This window comes from Littorina saxatilis, linkage group LG3, assembly GCF_037325665.1.
Source record: "Littorina saxatilis isolate snail1 linkage group LG3, US_GU_Lsax_2.0, whole genome shotgun sequence".
Classification (NCBI taxonomy): Eukaryota; Metazoa; Mollusca; class Gastropoda; order Littorinimorpha; family Littorinidae; genus Littorina; species Littorina saxatilis.
The window spans coordinates 20,740,409-20,758,609 of record NC_090247.1 but is presented as its reverse complement, the minus strand read 5'-3'; the positions used below and the strand labels follow the sequence as shown (position 1 = coordinate 20,758,609).

The window sequence follows — 18,201 nt, the reverse complement described above, 5'->3', positions numbered from 1 at the left end:
CCCTACATCTTCCAAAACAGAGTTTCTGTAGAAAAGTAATAAAGCCACTGACCAATACATAGAAAATGTTCGGAAATAACTCTGCCGGGTTTGTATGGGTTGTGAAAGAGTGTTTGTTTCTTTGTTTGTTTGTTTGCTTAACGCCCAGCCGACCACGAAGGGCCATATCAGGGCGGTGCTGCTTTGACATATAACGTGCGCCACACACAAGACAGAAGTCGCAGCACAGGCTTCATGTCTCACCCAGTCACATTATTCTGACACCGGACCAACCCGTCCTAGCACTAACCCCATAATGCCAGACGCCAGGCGGAGCAGCCACCAGATTGCCAATTTTAAAGTCTTAGGTATGACCCGGCCGGGATTCGAACCCACGACCTCCCGATCACGGGGCGGACGCCTTACCACTAGGCCAACCGTGCCGGTTGTGAAAGAGTGAACATCCTTGCTCTTACTGAGACAAACAAAGCACATGTGCCCCTTGTCCACCTGTTTTAGACACACACCTCGCTAGTGACTGACCTGTGAATTGTTGGTCTCACTAAAAGCAAGGGTATTCACTCTTTCCACAACCCATACAAACCTAAGTTATTTCCAGAATTGGTCTATAACTATGACTTCTTGCTGCCTGTTGACGCAGAACGGTGTGCAGGAAGAGGGAGAAAGGCCTGACTCACCTAAACACCAGAGGGCTGGAGGCCAGGAGCTGCTGGTTGACGTCTTCAAACGACAGGTTTCTGATCAGCATTGCAAGCTGGGGACACAACACATCACCAATAACAATTCATCCAAACATAAGGTTACCATGGTTTACTTCCCTATTATCTAGGTCTTGTATACAGTGCATTTTTTGTAATGATCTGGAAAATTCATGCTGGTGGGTTCTACTAGAAACCCCCCTCTTTAAGAAAAGTAAGTGCTTAACCCCCCTCTTAAAGAAAAGTAAGTGCTTAACCCCCCTCTTAAAAAAGGTAAGTGCTCATCCTTCTCTTTAATAGGTAAGTACTAGCCCCCCTCTTTAAGAAAAGCAAGTACTACCACCAGCATCTGCACAAAGGCTCACAAAACAAAAATGTAAGATGGTTACTAATACGATGCACAACTCAAATGTAAATGACACTAAAAAGGGTATCGGACCATGTCAGTCTTAATTAAAACATTGAAATGAAAGATTGAAAGGAAGACTCCTTCAAACAGTTAAGTCTTTTGGCATTGCTCTACACCTTAAAAGAAAGATTGAAAGGAAGACTATAAAATAGTGTAGGCTTTCCCCACTGTTGCACACAAAGTCTCTTGCCTGTGTGACTCTCTGGCCCTCCGGGTCCTTGACGCCCAGCTCTCGCCCCAAGTGGAGCACCTCGCTCCCCAGCATCTCCTCTGAAAGTTGACACAACGCAAAGAGGTCACTTGAGCACTTACACACAGCCAGTCAATACAGAGGAACCCCCCTTTTAAGATCTACAAAAATCAGAGAAAACCGGGTCTTAAAAAGGAGGGAGTCTTAAAAGGGGGGTAATTTTAAAGAGGTTATGACCAGAAAGTCAGAAAACAGGGTCTTAAATAGGAGGGAGTCTTAAAATGGGGGTAAATTTACAGAGGTTATGACCAGAAAGTCAGAAAACAGGGTCTTAAATAGGAGGGAGTCTTAAATAGTCTTAAAATGGGGGTAAATTTACAGAGGTTATGACCAGAAAGTCAGAAAACAGGGTCTTAAATAGGAGGGAGTCTTAAATAGGAGGGAGTCTTAAAAGGGGGGTTCCACTGTACCTCTCTTGACAAGCAAGTTGAGTACTTTTCTTCAGACCCAATGTCACTTTTCTCGTCATTTTCTGCTAGAAACTGACATTACACTTATAGTTTGAAAGGCTGAAATTTGTGAAGACCTCTGAAGAGTTTTGACAATGGTTGAAATTGTATGCAACGAAATCAACTATCATGAAATGCGTCTGCAGCAAATGATACCTTGCTTCAGAGGTACACCATGAGAAAACATTGTGCATGCTGTTAATGCGACATAAAGTCTTGCCAACTATGAAAAGATCTACTTTTAACTTCAGACATCATGCACTAACAACACATTAAACACGAACGTGTGACAAAAACTGCATATAGATAAACACAGGGTTCCTGCAGGGCAGAGCTGATACAATTCAATGAGTTTTCAAGGACATTTCCAGGACCAAATAAATGCTTTTCAAGGACATGATTTTCCTCAAATTAATGCAAAGCACCAAGCTTACCTTCAGTTTTTCAAGTCTGCAAACTATTAGTCATTCCGTAGTTGTTTGCCTTGCCAACTTCCGGGAAGGGAAGCAACTACGGGTGACTAGTAATAGTTAGTTCGTCTACTTTCGTTTTCACTCGATCTTTTATTCTCCCAAAATGTGTGTACTGTATTTGACGAAAAAAAAGGGGGTTGCATTTTTTTTAAATAAGACAAGCTGCTGACGAAATGTATGGGCAACAATTTGGAAAAATCAAGTACTTTTCAATGACTATTTAACAAAACTCTATTTTCAAGCACTTTTCAAGGCCTGGAAAAGGTTTTCCAATTTTCAAGGAGTTTTCCAGGGTTCAAGGACTCTGTACGAACCCGGTAAATATTTAAAAAGAAAAGCCATAAGGGTTTTCTCACCTCTTTTGTAGACACCACTTCTGGTAAAAATACTCAGCCGAACTGCGTCATCATTCACTGTGTCGTGCCAAAACTGAAATACAAGAATAGTTATTTGAATCACATCTCTTCAGAAACATCCAATAAATTTCATGTAAAGGCTGTAGAAATAAAAGCTTACAAATAAGAAAACAAATTGAAAGCTTCGCGAGAACAAACATTCTCATTTAAGTGCAATTCTCAACACTGGCGCTAGAAATAGAAATAGAAACAATCTGAGCATACTGAGACGCAATAAGCACATGTTTCATACCCACTTTCCCCCCCCCCCCCCCAAATCTCAACAAACAAAACTGATGTACCCCTTTCACAATGTCAGAAACAAAACCAAAAGACAAGATACCAAAACAGTACACAATCAATACTGACCCTGAGAAAATCTCTCTTGGACTCGCCCAGTGTCCAGCTGTGAAGCATAACATCCTCCATGGAACCGGGGCCTGCAAACACAAACCATGAGTTAAACAAAACAAAACAAAAGCAGTATATAGCACCAAGATACACACCTGTTAAACCCACAGACATGTCCAATATTGTTTCTACCTTGTATTTGAACAAAATAAAGATGCATACACTACCAGCATTGCAAACAATGTCTCAATCTAGTGGCAAACATCTACAAACACATTACATTTTACTCATATTGTTCATTGACAAACTCTGGACAAAATCAAGCTGATAATGTTTTGCTAATACAACTTCATGACGCACATGCAAATGTCTCATACACTACACTAATTCTTCTGAAGCGTACACTTTGTCCCCGTTAGCCACAAAATAATACACGTCAGGGATGTTGCTACAAATTCATACCTATAGGACAAATGTCCTAGCTCTTCAGCATCAATAGGACATTTGACCGCTTTCAGAAATTTCAATAGGACGTCAGAATTTTTTCATTTTCAAGAATGACGCTCGCCGTGTTCCCCCCTGTTTTTGACCCTAATGTAGCACAGAGCGTCAAAGCAAAAGCAGACGCAAGACTTAGTCAGTTGGAGTTGTCTCCCATACTCCTTATTTTAATGTGCTGCAGACGGGTGTCACCCAAACGCAAGATCCACATTGCACAACTTCAGTGCACCTGTACGCGAGAGTGCTTGGTCGCTTTTTGAAAATGTGTATCTTGAAAGGAACATTAACGAATATCGCGCTGTCCGAAGGAATTGAGTTCTTATCGGACAATGCCAGCGCTCAGTTCAAAACGATAGGACATCTGACCGCCATGCGGCTATGTGAATCGGACATTTGAGCCTCTTAATCGGTCAATGTCCGATGCCTAACGACATCCCTGCATGTAACACAAGTAATACTTACTGCTCTTCAACAAGCACATTAGCCGAATGTGTGATAATCTTTGATAATCTAATAGAAACATGATCAAGAAAAAGATTGAGCAAAACCCATGGTTTATCACTCCACAAAAATGCATGCACGTTGAGACAGACATTTATACCACAGCAAAAGACACTGACCTTCGTCGAAGATACCGATGTTTGCCATGAGCAGGGGGAGAAGGTGGAGGGACTTGTTCAGCTTCAGCACGTGTCTGCCTTCGTTGGACAGCAGTAGACACACGTTCACAGCAAAATCCACCTCGTTCGGCAAACCACACCTCAGCGACATTTCCAGCTTCTCATAGTCGCTGAAGCGTGCAAGGTCTGTGGACAGCTTGCTGGCTGCTCGCTGAGTGTCTGGTTGGGAACGAAAAAGGAAAACACTTTTTAGATTAAATTATCCCAAAATAATCATAAAGGAACACAAGATAAGAGAACTTTGACCGTTGTTTGTTTTCTTTGGGTGCTGTTAAAATGTACATTTCTAACGCCTCACAAATTTTAAAGTGAAGGTCATAACTACAGTAAAGAAACCACACACACACATCCAGAGAACAGGTTCAATCAAACCATTCCACACACTTCAACTTGTTCAAGAAAACCACACCTATACTCAAAGAAAAACTTCAACAGAGCAACACATGCGCATTCACACACACAGAGTAGGCTAAGCAAGAAGAAGACCAAGACACTACAATATGGAGCAACATGACAGCAGATGACTGACCTGGTATCTTGTGGTGGTTGTAGTTGTAGGTGAGGGGGATGGACTCCACAGGCAGGCAGACTTTCTTCCTGGCCGGTCCATCCTCCTGGTCGTCCCTACTGCTGTCTGGGTCCACGCCCAGGAAGTTCACCTTCTCGTAGATGTTCAGGTATCTGTAATATAGATACACGTGGTTAGGGAAGGATCTCCAATGCTCTTGTTAAAAAATAAACTGCTGGCAACTGACATCCGGTGAGAACTATTTCACAGCATTAACATAATTATACTTTGTATGCAGCTTCTCTGTTTCATCTTCTTCTCTCTTAGAGTTAGACCACATCCCATCCCTTTTCCTTGCTTCTTTCTGCAGTAATATTTGCTTGTGAACATCACACTTCTCATGCACAGGGTTTTCCTCATACATCCCTTTGCATGATTTCAATGTTCAGGGACGTTTACCAGCTCATATAAACAACATAGATAGACTGCACTTGTTATGAATTCACTATAGTCTACGACTTTAATTCACACCAATCAACTGATTTTCATTTTGGGGAAACTATTTCAATGCTTACAAACTATGTTCAACAACACCCCCACCCTCAAACAAAATGGCTGCAAGGTACATTTTCAAACAAAAGTAAAAGAGCACCTTAGAGTTCTTAATTTACCATGAACTCCTCCCCCAAACTACCCTTTGTAAACCTGCCACTGATTTCCTCCAGTTGATCAACGGTTTGACAAGTGTGAGAATGAAAGGTGAGCACGTACCTGAAGTAGATGTACTTGAGGGCCTGTGCACCATTAGTACAGGCCACAGGTATCTTGAACTCCTCCTGTATGTCTTCCCACAACAGGTCATTGTTCACCTGAAACACACACAGTGCACCTCATGAGTGAACACGCATACACATTTATACAATGCATCTCTCAAAGTAACTCATTCAACAAAACATACTGCTTCCAAACTCCCACAACAGGTCATTGTTCACCTGAAACACACACAGTGCACCTCATGAGTGAACACGCATACACATTTATACAATGCATCTCTCAAAGTAACTCATTCAACAAAACATACTGCTTCCAAACTCCCACAACAGGTCATTGTTCACCTGAAACGCCCACACAGTGCACCTGAAGAGTAAATACTGTAGAACACATCTCTCAAAGTAACCCATTCAACAAAACTGTATCAAAACCTTTGTGTCAAGTGAGAGAACCTTTTTATTGTAAGAAAGATGCTTTCAAGAGCTTTTCGCCCGCAAGTAAAAGAAGGGTGAGGTTTGTGTGGTAAGCAGCTGTGTCAAAAAATGTCAAGACGAAAGTAAATTTGGCAATACAGTATATAAAAAATACTAGTTTAGTCGACAAAATGTAACCATCCAGAATGCCTTCTCAATAACAGGTAAGGCCAAAAAGAAAAATGTGTCTGTTTCCGGTAACATCGCCGGAAAAAATAGGGTCGGTCGTTCGTTTTTTTGTTAGTTTTTTTTTTATATACCTTTTTCTTACGTTTTCAGAGGGATTCCCGGCGTCATTGACCGCCATGTTTTTTTCGCGTGACGACGGAAACGGGAGGTAAGTCTCTTCGATTGTGAAGTCTCATCGACCGATTACCTCCCGGTTTTTTTGGTTTTTTTGTGTGCGAAAAGTGAAAAAAACAACTTTAGGGTCGGCGCTTAAAAATAGGGTCGGTCGGGTTACCAGAAACAGACATATTTTTCTTTTTGGCCTAATGTGAAACCCCCCTTTTAAGAATCCCCAATTTACAACCCTGTTTTCTCAGATTTTCTGATCTAGCCCATGTGTATTTATCCCCCATCTTCAGACTCCCTCCATTTTAAGACCTGATTTTTTGTTCAAGATTTGTCAAGGCCTTTAAAGGAGAGTTCCACTGTACAAGACAACTTCTGAACTTGCAGACCTGTTTACCCCCAAAACTTGACAAGAGTAATGGTCAAGTAACAAAAATAGTAATCTGATGACCAAGTAACCCAGTGGTTACAAACAACAACATTAGTAACACAAACCTCAGTTGAAGCACATTTGAAAATCGTAGTCTGAACTCAAATGGAGTCTATTTCCCCACAAAAGCCTAAAAAATAGTAATAAATTACTCCAAAATAGTAAGGGTAAACAGGTCTGAACTTGTGAGTGTCACAGAAAGAACCCCCAGTAAAAACTAACCAACATCTTAAGATCTCAAGCAAGAAAAGAAAAATGAAGCACACATATTGTCAACCAATTTTTCAGCAATAATGTAAGTAAATTGTAACTACATTACAGTACATGTGTGTATGTAAGTTATATATATTGTAACACAACTCGGTGGTCTGGAAAGTACCACTGAAAATGGCAATCTGGATGCAGGGCATGTGTGCAATCCTAGTTAGTATCTTTTTCTTGAGACTAGTTTTAAGCACCAAAGCCACTTCAAACCTATTATTATATATGTTCGATTCAGAACCACAATTTAATTATAACAAATTCAATCACAATGCTTCTGTAGTTTCACTAGGGGCTTGAGAAAAAAAGGTTAGCGCACATCTAAGCATGTCAGTTGTCACCAGTTAAGGCCAGTTTCATTTCATTTCATTTTCATTTCATTTTCATTACTTTATTGTCCCATCGCTGGGAAATTCGGGTCACTTCCTCCCAGTGGAAAGCTAGCAGCAACGGAGTCGCGCTACCCAGGTGTCTGCGTGTTTAAGTGTATTCAGCCACCTGCACTTATGGCAGAATGACCAAGGTCTTTTACGTGCCATTGTGATGACACGGGGGTGGGACATGGCTTCCGTCTCTGGGTCTGCACATAAAGTTGACCCGTGTCCGTCCGTGACTGTAAGCCTAATGGTAATGTGTGTGTAATGCGCCCAATTTATCAATCAATCAATCAATAAGAGGCTTATATCGCGCGTATTCCGTGGGTACAGTTCTAAGCGCAGGGATTTTTTTATATTTTTATTTTATGCAATTTATATCGCACACATATTCAAGGAGCAGGGATTTATTTATGCCGTGTGAGATGGAATTTTTTTACACAATACATCACGCATTCACATCGGCCAGCAGATCGCAGCCATTTCGGCGCATATCCTACTTTTCACGGCCTATTATTCCAAGTCACACGGGTATTTTGGTGGACATTTTGTATCTATGCCTATACAATTTTGCCAGGAAAGACCCTTTTGTCAATCGTGGGATCTTTAACGTGCACACCCCAATGTAGTGTACACGAAGGGACCTCGGTTTTTCGTCTCATCCGAAAGACTAGCACTTGAAGCCACCACCTAGGTTAGGAAAGGGGGGAGAAAATTGCTAAAGCCCTGACCCAGGGTCGAACTCGCCCTGACCCAGGGTCGAACTCCGAGGGCAAGTGGTTACCACTCGGCCACCCAGTCCTATGGCCACTGGGTGTAATCCAGCTTCCTTTAGGGCTCACTTTTCCACCACAACAATGCAGAGACCTAAGCGTGACCTACATTGAGGGCAAGCCTGGGCACACACCACCACAAGTCATGCAACAACAATACTACAGGCACAGGAACTAATCATTCAGAGCAGCTCTGTAGGAGCTTCATGGAGTTCTTTTCAATGATTATGAACACTTTCGTCAAAGCATCAGACTCAGAGCATACATGTATGGTTTTGATTCAAAACACACACTGCATAGTCAATGGAGCCAGAAGTTGTGCAGTCTGGAGCTCCTCTAGATGAGTGTCAAGAGATATATTTCTGGTTTCAAAACATCAATGTGCACACAAACATGTTCTTCAAAACTTAGAAATCCCCCCATACCGTGCCAGTGGTGGCTCTTCCTCCTACTGTGGCTGAATTTCCTGGTATTGACAAACTCTTTCCCTAGCCCACCAAATGCTCCTCCCTAAATCATGTATAGTTGCAAGACTTGTCTAGGTATAACTGCTTTCACCAATAGTCTGTGTAGTGTTAACTGTATTTTGAGAGCAAGACATTAGGTCCCAATGCCTTCTTTTAGTCTGGTAATGCTTAAGCTTTTCCCAGTACTGTATAATTTAAAGCTCTTAGTTAATAAAACAAATTAAAAAAAAATAAAACAAGAAGGGCAAAGCCCATACGACTCACATGCTTGACCTTGACCTTTACATGACCTTAACCTTCAGCTAAACCTAGCAATGACATCATACACTAAGAACTGCTTTACACATGTTTCCTACCAAAATACATGTGACCTTGACCCAAGGTCAAGGTCATCCAAGGTCATGCAACACAAAGCTGTTAATTCAAGACATAGGAAGTACAATGGTGCTTATTGGCTCTTTCTACCATGAGATATGGTCACTTTTAGTGGTTCACTACCTTATTTTGGTCACATTTCATAAGGGTCAAAGTGACCTTGACCTTGATCATATGTGACCAAATGTGTCTCATGATGAAAGCATAACATGTGCCCCACATAATTTTTAAGTTTGAAACAGTTATCTTCCATAGTTCAGGGTCAAGGTCACTTCAAAATATGTATACAATCCAACTTTGAAGAGCTCCTGTGACCTTGACCTTGAAGCAAGGTAAACCAAACTGGTATCAAAAGATGGGGCTTACTTTGCCCTATATATCATATATAGGTGAGGTATTAAATCTCAAAAACTTCAGAGAAAATGTGAAAAATGTGAAAAATAGCTGGTTTTTAGACCACATATATGGCCCCTGCGACCTTGACCTTGAAGCAAGGTCAAGATGCTATGTATGTTTTTTGGGGCCTTGTCATCATACACCATCCTGCCAAATTTGGTACTGATAGACTGAATAGTGTCCAAGAAATATCCAACGTTAAAGTTTTGCTGATTTTTAGACAACATTTATGGCCCCTGCGACCTTGACCTTGAAGCAAGGTCAAGATGCTATGTATGTTTTTTGGGGCCTTGTCATCATACACCATCTTGCCAAATTTGGTACTGATAGACTGAATAGCGTCCAAGAAATATCCAACGTTAAAGTTTTCCGGACGGACGGACGGACGACTCGGGTGAGTACATAGACTCACTTTTGCTTCGCATGTGAGTAAAAAAACTAAGTACTTACGCGCATATTTTATACTTTTCCTCCCCTTCTGTGTTTTTTTAGTTTGGGCACCAATGTGTGACATAATTAAGAGTAAGACATCCACTAAATAATACAAAAATGATGTCTGAATAACTACGATTTTCTGTTTTGCAAGCATGACATTTTTGGGGCGGGGACGTAGCTCAGTTGGTAGCGCGCTGGCTTTGTAGCCAGTTGGTCACTATCAGCGTGGGTTCGATCCCCACGTTCGGCGAGAGATTTATTTCTCGGAGTCAACTTTGTGCAGACTCTCTTCGGTGTCCGAACACCCCCGTGTGCACACATGCGCACGAAAAAGATCCCACGCTCACAGCGAAAGTCTCAGGGCTTGGAAAACACGAAGACACGCATGCATCATCTCTCGTCTCTGATTATCATGATCGTATTTTCGATACTTTGACGAGACAAACCCAAAGCTGGTGTATCGAAGAAGACAGCCACAGCGGGCTTGTTCGAATCAAAGTATCACACCATATCTTCAGCGTATTACCAATACCTGTCCCAATATAGACCAGTTGGTCTAAGACTAAGAGGACGTTAAACCCTAATAGTCAGTCAGTCATGACATTTTCCTCAGTTATAAATCTCTGATACTGCAAGACCCAGATTGGCAACCATGACAGTGCAATGGGGAAAACCCCAGAGGATTCTGACCACAGTTCCGAGAACTCCATGTATGCCTAAGCTTCATTGGGCTCACACAAATCTTCCCAACAAGCAGTCGGTCTCATGATCCTCTGATTTAATTTCTAAAGGTTTGTAAGTAATATAACTTTAATAACAGAATTTACATGAATGCTATACCTCAGTCTTAGACTGACTGTCCTACACAGCTATGACTGCTGTATTTTTATGTTCCCAACATGTGCACAGACAATAAACGCTGCGATTGGGTCGTCAAGTGCAGCTGTGGTTTTTGTCATGTTTGCTGGGTGAACATATCTTAACAATTAATAATAATAATAATGTCAGGGGAACGAGTGACCAAACAATCACAAGTTCATGTATGGTTTGTTCTCTGTGTAATGTGTAATTGTTGGCTCACGTTAGTGTAGCCTATGCGATGCTAACTTTATTCTGTCTGTGCGTGTGTATGTGTGTGATAGAAACTTTAAGATTTGACTGAACACCGAAATACTAATTTTACCTGGTTATTATCCATATTCCAAGCAACAGCTTCAAAGTATTGAAGCAATGATCAACATTTCGTCGGCACGTATGTAGTTAAAGTGTGTATCCAAAGAAAACGGGTGGTGGGGGGTTTTGGGGGGGTAAAAACAGGTGACTGGTTTGTGTTGTGTGTGGTATGTAGACCAGGTCAGGGGTCAAGGTTAAGTCAGATCGCGTGAAGGATTGTGGTATACATAGATACAGTTCTCACCCAGCTGCAGATCGCCGATTCGGGGAAGACGATTTCACATTGTTCGGTTTCGTAGCCCCAGAAAAATAGATAAAGAAGATACCAAAGGAGATTTCCTACAGGTTGATCTGCACAGCGTGTTTCCAGTGTGTGCGCGAGGAAGCGCTGTCGAAAGCGCAGTGTCGATCTGGCAGTCGTGTCCCCGTAAGTAGGCTACAGACAGACAGATCTAGATCTAGTGTCTCCCACTCTTGCACCGTGTCACATATATTGCTTACTGTGTGTGAGTATCTGTGACGGAGTGAATGAGTTTGTGTTACTGTTTGTCGATTTCTTACGGGAGCCTTGAAGGCTTCGCCTCTTGTTGTATAAGGACATGCACATACTGTGCAGAAAACTCCCAAATCATACACAATTATATGTTCCACTTATATAATATCCACTTGTTCGCCATTTTCTGTTATCTGAATGTGTATTGATTATCATTTTAGAAAGTGTACATGTCATAAGCAGTCTGCTTGTTAACGTTCTTAATGTTGTTATTGTTTGTTGTTGTATCAAAGAAAATGAATAAAACACGCTTAAAACAATTATATGTTCCAAAATAATTCTCTTCTACTTCTACACACAAACCGCTCCAAAAACCCCAACACCTCCAATCTGATAAGTTCATAATTGATCCGCCTACATCAGTTTGTCAGTGCCACAGCTCAGCCTGTCACCAAATGCACCTTCTCAGGTTGCTCAACACAGTAAACTAACAGCTTTGAAAACCTTAAAACTCAAAGAAAATGCTCCATGCTTTCTGTCTGTGGGGAATGGACAGGATAAGTCACACACCATGAAGAAAACCTACTACATGTACTAGTACTAGTACTAGTCTGATTCAGAGACATGTGCTGATCTTTAGGACACCCCGGGGTGGCTCCTGTTCTCCATTCGCTCTCTCTCTCTCTTGGCGATAGATAGTTGTGAAAAGATCTGTGAACAAAGCCTGGGAGTATGCTTGGATATACAGAGGAAAAAAAATGTATAAAAGCAGTAGCATTATCATAAGACAGGGAGTGTATTACTCATTTACTGTATTATGTGTATAGGTTTCGCTCTTAGATCACGGGTGTTTATGGGGTAATCTGATCTCGCCAAAATACAGTGTGTGGCCTGGAAGTGAGGGACACATGATTGTAGCACAAAAATAGGCTTAAAGCTCTACGGGAAGCGAAAATATGCAGACGACATGTTCTACTTCTAGTACAGCGTACTGTGTATGCTAATGCTATGCAATTGTATTCACAGATCAAAATTAATTATGATATAAACGGATGCTGATAACCATACTTCTTTTATGCAAGTTCAGTCCTGTGAAGGTAAAATAACTATCACTCCCAGTCTGCTTTTCCAAAGGATAATTTCTTTCTCAGTCTCAAAACATACCTGTTCCGTATAGCCTTTACATGACCTCCTCTAGACTTTCCACAACATTGTATCTGCATTTGACCTGTCTACCCTGTATGTGCAGTATGGTCTCTTTTTCAAAGGGTTGACTGTCTGTCTGTGTGTGTGTGAGTGCGTGATGATGCTTTTAGTGCTGTTAATCCTGAAATACTGAATGTTTACTGCAGTCTCACTTGTGTGTGTGTGTGTGTGTGTGTGTGTATGTGCGTGTAACTATCTTTTGTCATGTAAGCCCAGTTTGCTTGATGTTTTTGTTGTGTTTTATCTTTTATTTGTATACTTGTTAAATTTTAGCTCTTTTGTTTTACTTTTAGAATGAAATTGTAAAGCGCCCGGAGCCAATTGTAGGAACTCGCGCTGTAGAAAAGCTATTTATTATTATTATCCCTCCAAAAGAAGTTCAAGCTTGACAGACATCGCTGCAGCAGTGCATGTACACTTATCAGTTATGCATTAGGTTCAGCTACAGATTAAATAACGCAATGCATAACCCCTTCTTTGACTTTTGCAATGTTCACAGAACTTACTCAAATTACTGCTGCGGCAACTGAAAACTACAAATAAATGTACAATATCTTTCCGCAAAATGTTGCAATAATGTGAGACCCCTGATCATTGTCCCTGGACAAATGTCTAAGATGACTGTTTACCTGGTGCTGAACAAACCAGTAGTCATGAAATGAATCTTCTTCTTCTTCTGCGTTCGTGGGCTGAAACTCCCACGTACACTACGTGTTTTTTGCACGAGTGGAATTTTACGTGTATGACCGCTTTTACCCCGCCATTTAGGCAGCCATACGCCGCTTTTGGGGGAAGCATGCTGGGTATTTTCGTGTTTCTATAACCCACCGAACTCTGACATGGATTACAGGATCTTTTTCGTGCGCACTTGGTCTTGTGCTTGCGTGTACACACGGGGGTGTTCAGACACCGAGGAGAGTCTACACACAAAGTTGACTCTGAGAAATAAATCTCTCGCCGAACGTGGGGACGAACTCACGCTGACAGCGGCCAACTGGATACAAATCCAGCGCGCTAGCGACTGAGCTATTTCCCCGCCCATGGAATGAATCAATGATTGAATAATGTGGATCAGAAATAAAGGTGTCTGTCACAGCCCTACAACTAGTACAAGCACTAAATTCCAGCGTGTCATCCCAGTCTACCACAACTGTGTAGTGGCAGTGTGCTTGGGTGGGACTGAAAAATGTCATGAATCCTGAAGAATTTTAAGGGGGGGGGGGGGGGGGAGAGAGTGGTATGGGGGCCCCCAGACGCAGAAAAATGTGTATAATTACGTCACCACAGACACTACGAATCCGGATTTCCGTAAGAATCCCACCCATGAGTATGTGTGAGAAAGAAGGACTTAAAAGAGAAAGTGTGTGCGTTACACAGCATATGATATTATGAGCCTCACGCAATAGACATTTTCCAGAAATAACTCTTGTGAGGATTTTTAGCGGTCTGGAAGAGTAACGAAGTAAGAGCCCCTTGGCTGTAACCTCGGACAAGCTTTTCACAACATTTGGAGCATATTTCATGCTTCTGATCAGCTTTATTCCCGCGATAACTCTGATGTGAATGCTACGCAGCATGCGCTAAATATGATACCATTTTCTTTATTAAATATTACATTGGAGCCACGAATCGCACCCAATGGCTTGCTGATCACTGGAAGTGTTCGCAAGGCATATATGTGTTTTCCTAAACTCGACTCAAACCCACGTGACCTCAATCAAAACAAGTTGTAAACGATGACTACGTGCCAGCTAACATATCCTCAACAAATTGTGAATTCCGACGAACTCTTCAACGCTGGGTTTTTTTAAAAGAAAAGGTATCATATCGTGTGCGCGCTGTATTACAAACACATCGGGAGCAAAGCCAATCGGATGCGTGGAACATGCTCCGGATGTTGTCAAAAGCTTGTCTGAGGTACAGATCACTGGAAACCCTGAAAGAGTTATTTTCGAAAATCGTCTATTTGGCCCATGATGATGAAACTAAACACTTCTTCACACACACTGCCAACAGACAATAACAAATGTTCAAAAATGATTGTCAAAGTCTAAATGAGCTGCAGAAAATGGAGGCAAATACTGTGACTGTGAGTGATAATTATGTTGAGTCAAGCCATTGTCAGAGTCCCAGTGACAACTGTGCTCTGAAAAAGTCTGATGTGCATTTTGTGAGGTGCCTGCTAAATAAGACAGTTGACACCCTTACGCATGTCCGAGCTCAACAGACTGCGAACATAATAACTAACATGTAAATTAAAAAATACCACATGTCTTGGCTGACCATTCAATCTGCAGCCAAACAATCGTGTGGGCAGTGATCGTGAGCACCAACGTGCATTTTGTTTTTAAAGAAAAGGGGGTCATATGGTGCTTTGATATGATGAGTCTTTGGTTCGAAAACTTACATTTTGGAGCTCACTGATCACTGTGATGCTATGTCTACGAGGGTGTTCACATCTTGCCTCAACTTGAAGGAGGTCAACTCTACCAGTACCACAGCACATTAAAAACCTTTACCATTATTTCTGGAAAACGACTATTTGGAAATTGTATCATCTAGTCCTGTGAGGTTACCCTCATAAAAATTTGGGCTGCTCTACCACCGAAGAAAACGAACTCCCTAACAGTACGATGCTACCCGATCGCCACCTCTCCCCCGCCCCAAACATGACGATTGGGGCAAAATTGGATGCATCAAACTGGAAATGTATGCACCGATTCCAGCTACCCATCTTTCATACCCCGGCCTGATGCGCGACCGTGCGATTTTGGTGACAGCAGATCAGATGCTTGGAAAGGGATACAATATCAGAGCCATTTGCCACCAGCTGGTGTCTATCCAGATATAAAATCTCCCACGGTTTGTTACGAATAATAATCTATACATTTGTGTCTGAACGCTTTTTGGTTCCTCAAGTGAATTTTTGCCGACCTTGACCTTCACAGACAGCATTACATAAACCTTATAACCAAATAAATTAATGAAACATGTGCTAAGGCACACATTCCCTGTAAACCAAGAGTTCATGTTATTTAGTGACCAAAACACAACATCGTTCAAATAACTCACTCAGGCTCAGTTCCAAGACTTGAGCCTGTTCTGGCCAAAGCACAACACTACAATGACCAAATATGGAGGCACTAACCCTATGACCCCATTTACAACAAGATAACAAAAGAGCGCAAAGAGTGGAATTAACTCTACGGAGACGATCTCTGTTTACATCCTGACCCGATAGAAGCACGTGTAGCGCTGAATGGGATTACCTCGAAAGCGTAAACACCGGCATCAAGCGCAAACCCGAGAACCGGAGCCACGCAACCCAAGCGAGCCCCATGCCGCTGTCGAGAAACCTCCCAACAAGTCAACTCAATCCAGACGGCTGAAAATGAAGTTGCACACGTCGAACTCCACACAAAATGCATAGACTGTCTAAAATGTCATCTAAAACTTGAAAATACATCAGATTCTCTCCAAATTTGCTCACCTTTTGCCACCCTCCCAGGTCTATTACGCGTCTGTACAAACGATAGAGATCAATCTCTCTTCCCGCGATCTGTGGTATGCGATCAAAAGGAGTCCTGAAAAGAACAAAAACAGAGTGTCAAATCACAAAAGACCGTGTTAATATACCAATATATACACTAAATCAGCGAAAAGTATTTGGTTTAGGGTGTAACTTACCCCCGAGACGTGTGAAAACGCTGCAAATCCTGTAGGAAACTCCGACGGTCCTCCGCGTATGTGAACGGGTCTTTGTTCAAAACGTTGGCCATTTTGAACAAGACAGATTTCGAAGAAACAAAACACAAGTCTGTCGTATCAACAATTACTTGACGCGTAACTTCACTCTGACCTACGCGACATCAATAACTGCAGCAAGGGCGCACGGAGAGCGGGGTAAATCCTCAGTATTTGGGGGATTCCACATCAAGCAAGCTGCAGCAAAAGACTGACCGCTCTCCGTGCATCAAAATGAGCTCAAAATATCCACAAGTTCTGTCGATCCTGGCTGCTACTAGAATACACAACCACAATGGTAGTCCAGTTTGGTACCCAAACTCGATCCAGAATCACCCAAACGCCGACATCATTGTCCATACGCGAAGAAAATCAGGAAAAATCGTAACAAAAAGCATAATGATCATGCCTGCAATTGGTTACTAGAGGGGTCCCCGCTATGGAGTCAATGCGCCGAGACAGCCCAAGCAAGATGGCGGCCGCTCAGGTTGCTTTGAACTGTGTGCGTCATCAAAATCTGCCCATCATCCTCTTAAAATGCATACTTGTCCAACCACATCATCTAAACGCCAATTACTTTGATAACCCCGAAATTATTTCGTCTTTTTGCAATGTTTCCTCTGATGGATAAGGGATAAAAACGCTCAAAAATGTGGCATTCTTTTGTTGGTGTGGCGTCAAGAACGATAACCCAGTCAGGGAAACCCCACCCACCCCCGCCATGGTGTAAAGTGTATGGAGTGCAGAGAGCATACCTTTGGCTTTGCCTTTGGACGCAGGTTTTGCGGCCCAAATATTGTTCTCATGTGATACATGTGCATGCTTTTCTAAAGTGGTTAAGATACATTTTTCTCTTCTTAGTCGACCAGACGTGTTTTCTTGACGTGGCATACTATATGAACAGGCAAAGACTAGGTGCCTGAATCAGTGAATAGTTGACATACACCGAAAAGTCACTTTCCGCGAACTTAAAATAACAAGGACAGTTTTACAGTAACCAAATAGAAAAAGAAACTAGAAAAAATGCAAATGTCGACATTCAAGTTAATATGTATTCATATTTAGGCTGACTGACGAGCGAATCAGTGAATACAACTGACTCAGTCGAGGGGCTGGAGGGGGGGAGGGGGGAGTTTGGTTAGAGAGCAGAGGAAAATGAGACTGATTAGCAAAACAACAGCTGCGTGTTCTTGGCTTTGTTTAGTGTGCTAGGTTTGTATGTGTTTTGTTCTGTGGTGAACTTCTGATAAACCGACGGCTCAGTTTTGAATGAAAAATAACGCCGCGTAAACTGTTCCGAGTAAAACTTCTGAAGTAATGTCTGCGAGGACTAGACTGTATGTTGTGATACACGCAGTGAAAAACAAGCGTTTAAAACCGTCGTCGCAGCAACTCGGCAGACGCTGCCAGCTGTTTGAATGACGTCACAGAGGGTGATTCCCGTCCCACTATGGTGGTTCCACGCGACACCGCACACTGCGCTGAAAATAGCCACGGCAGCCACACACTCCCTCGTCAGTCAATGAGTGCCGACCGGCATGGAAAGGCTGGTTGTGAATGAACGAACACCTCACTCACTCACTCCCCGTACACACAGACAAGAAGTGTGGTGTGGCCTACAACTGACTTGCTTCATACAATCGAAATTTTCGCTACGCTAAAGCACTGCATCGCGTCTACCGTACGTGCATCCTAGCCTGCCTACGGTAGTCAGTGCCGTACACGGCGGGTCTTTCAGTACTTCTTTTAGGCTCATGTTTTATTGTGATATAATTGTGTGTGTGTGCGCGCGTGCGTGTCCGACAGTCACTGAGTGTGTGTT

The 18,201-nt window shown here is 42.3% G+C and overlaps 1 protein-coding gene across 1 annotated transcript in view; it reads right to left on the bottom strand.

Annotated features, from left to right (window-relative positions):
* LOC138961857 (AT-rich interactive domain-containing protein 2-like) overlaps positions 1-16,846 on the bottom strand; it is a 49,395-nt gene extending 32,549 nt beyond the window's left edge. The window contains exons 1-9 of the mRNA XM_070333531.1: positions 16,323-16,846; positions 16,126-16,219; positions 5,486-5,583; positions 4,736-4,887; positions 4,147-4,365; positions 3,044-3,114; positions 2,636-2,708; positions 1,298-1,377; positions 678-754 (exon numbers count right to left, since the gene is read on the bottom strand). Of these exons, the coding sequence (XP_070189632.1) occupies positions 678-754; positions 1,298-1,377; positions 2,636-2,708; positions 3,044-3,114; positions 4,147-4,365; positions 4,736-4,887; positions 5,486-5,583; positions 16,126-16,219; positions 16,323-16,414 (956 nt within the window). The 5' untranslated portion in view covers positions 16,415-16,846. The remainder of the gene's footprint in view (positions 1-677; positions 755-1,297; positions 1,378-2,635; positions 2,709-3,043; positions 3,115-4,146; positions 4,366-4,735; positions 4,888-5,485; positions 5,584-16,125; positions 16,220-16,322) is intronic.
* Positions 16,847-18,201: the final 1,355 nt, after the last annotated feature.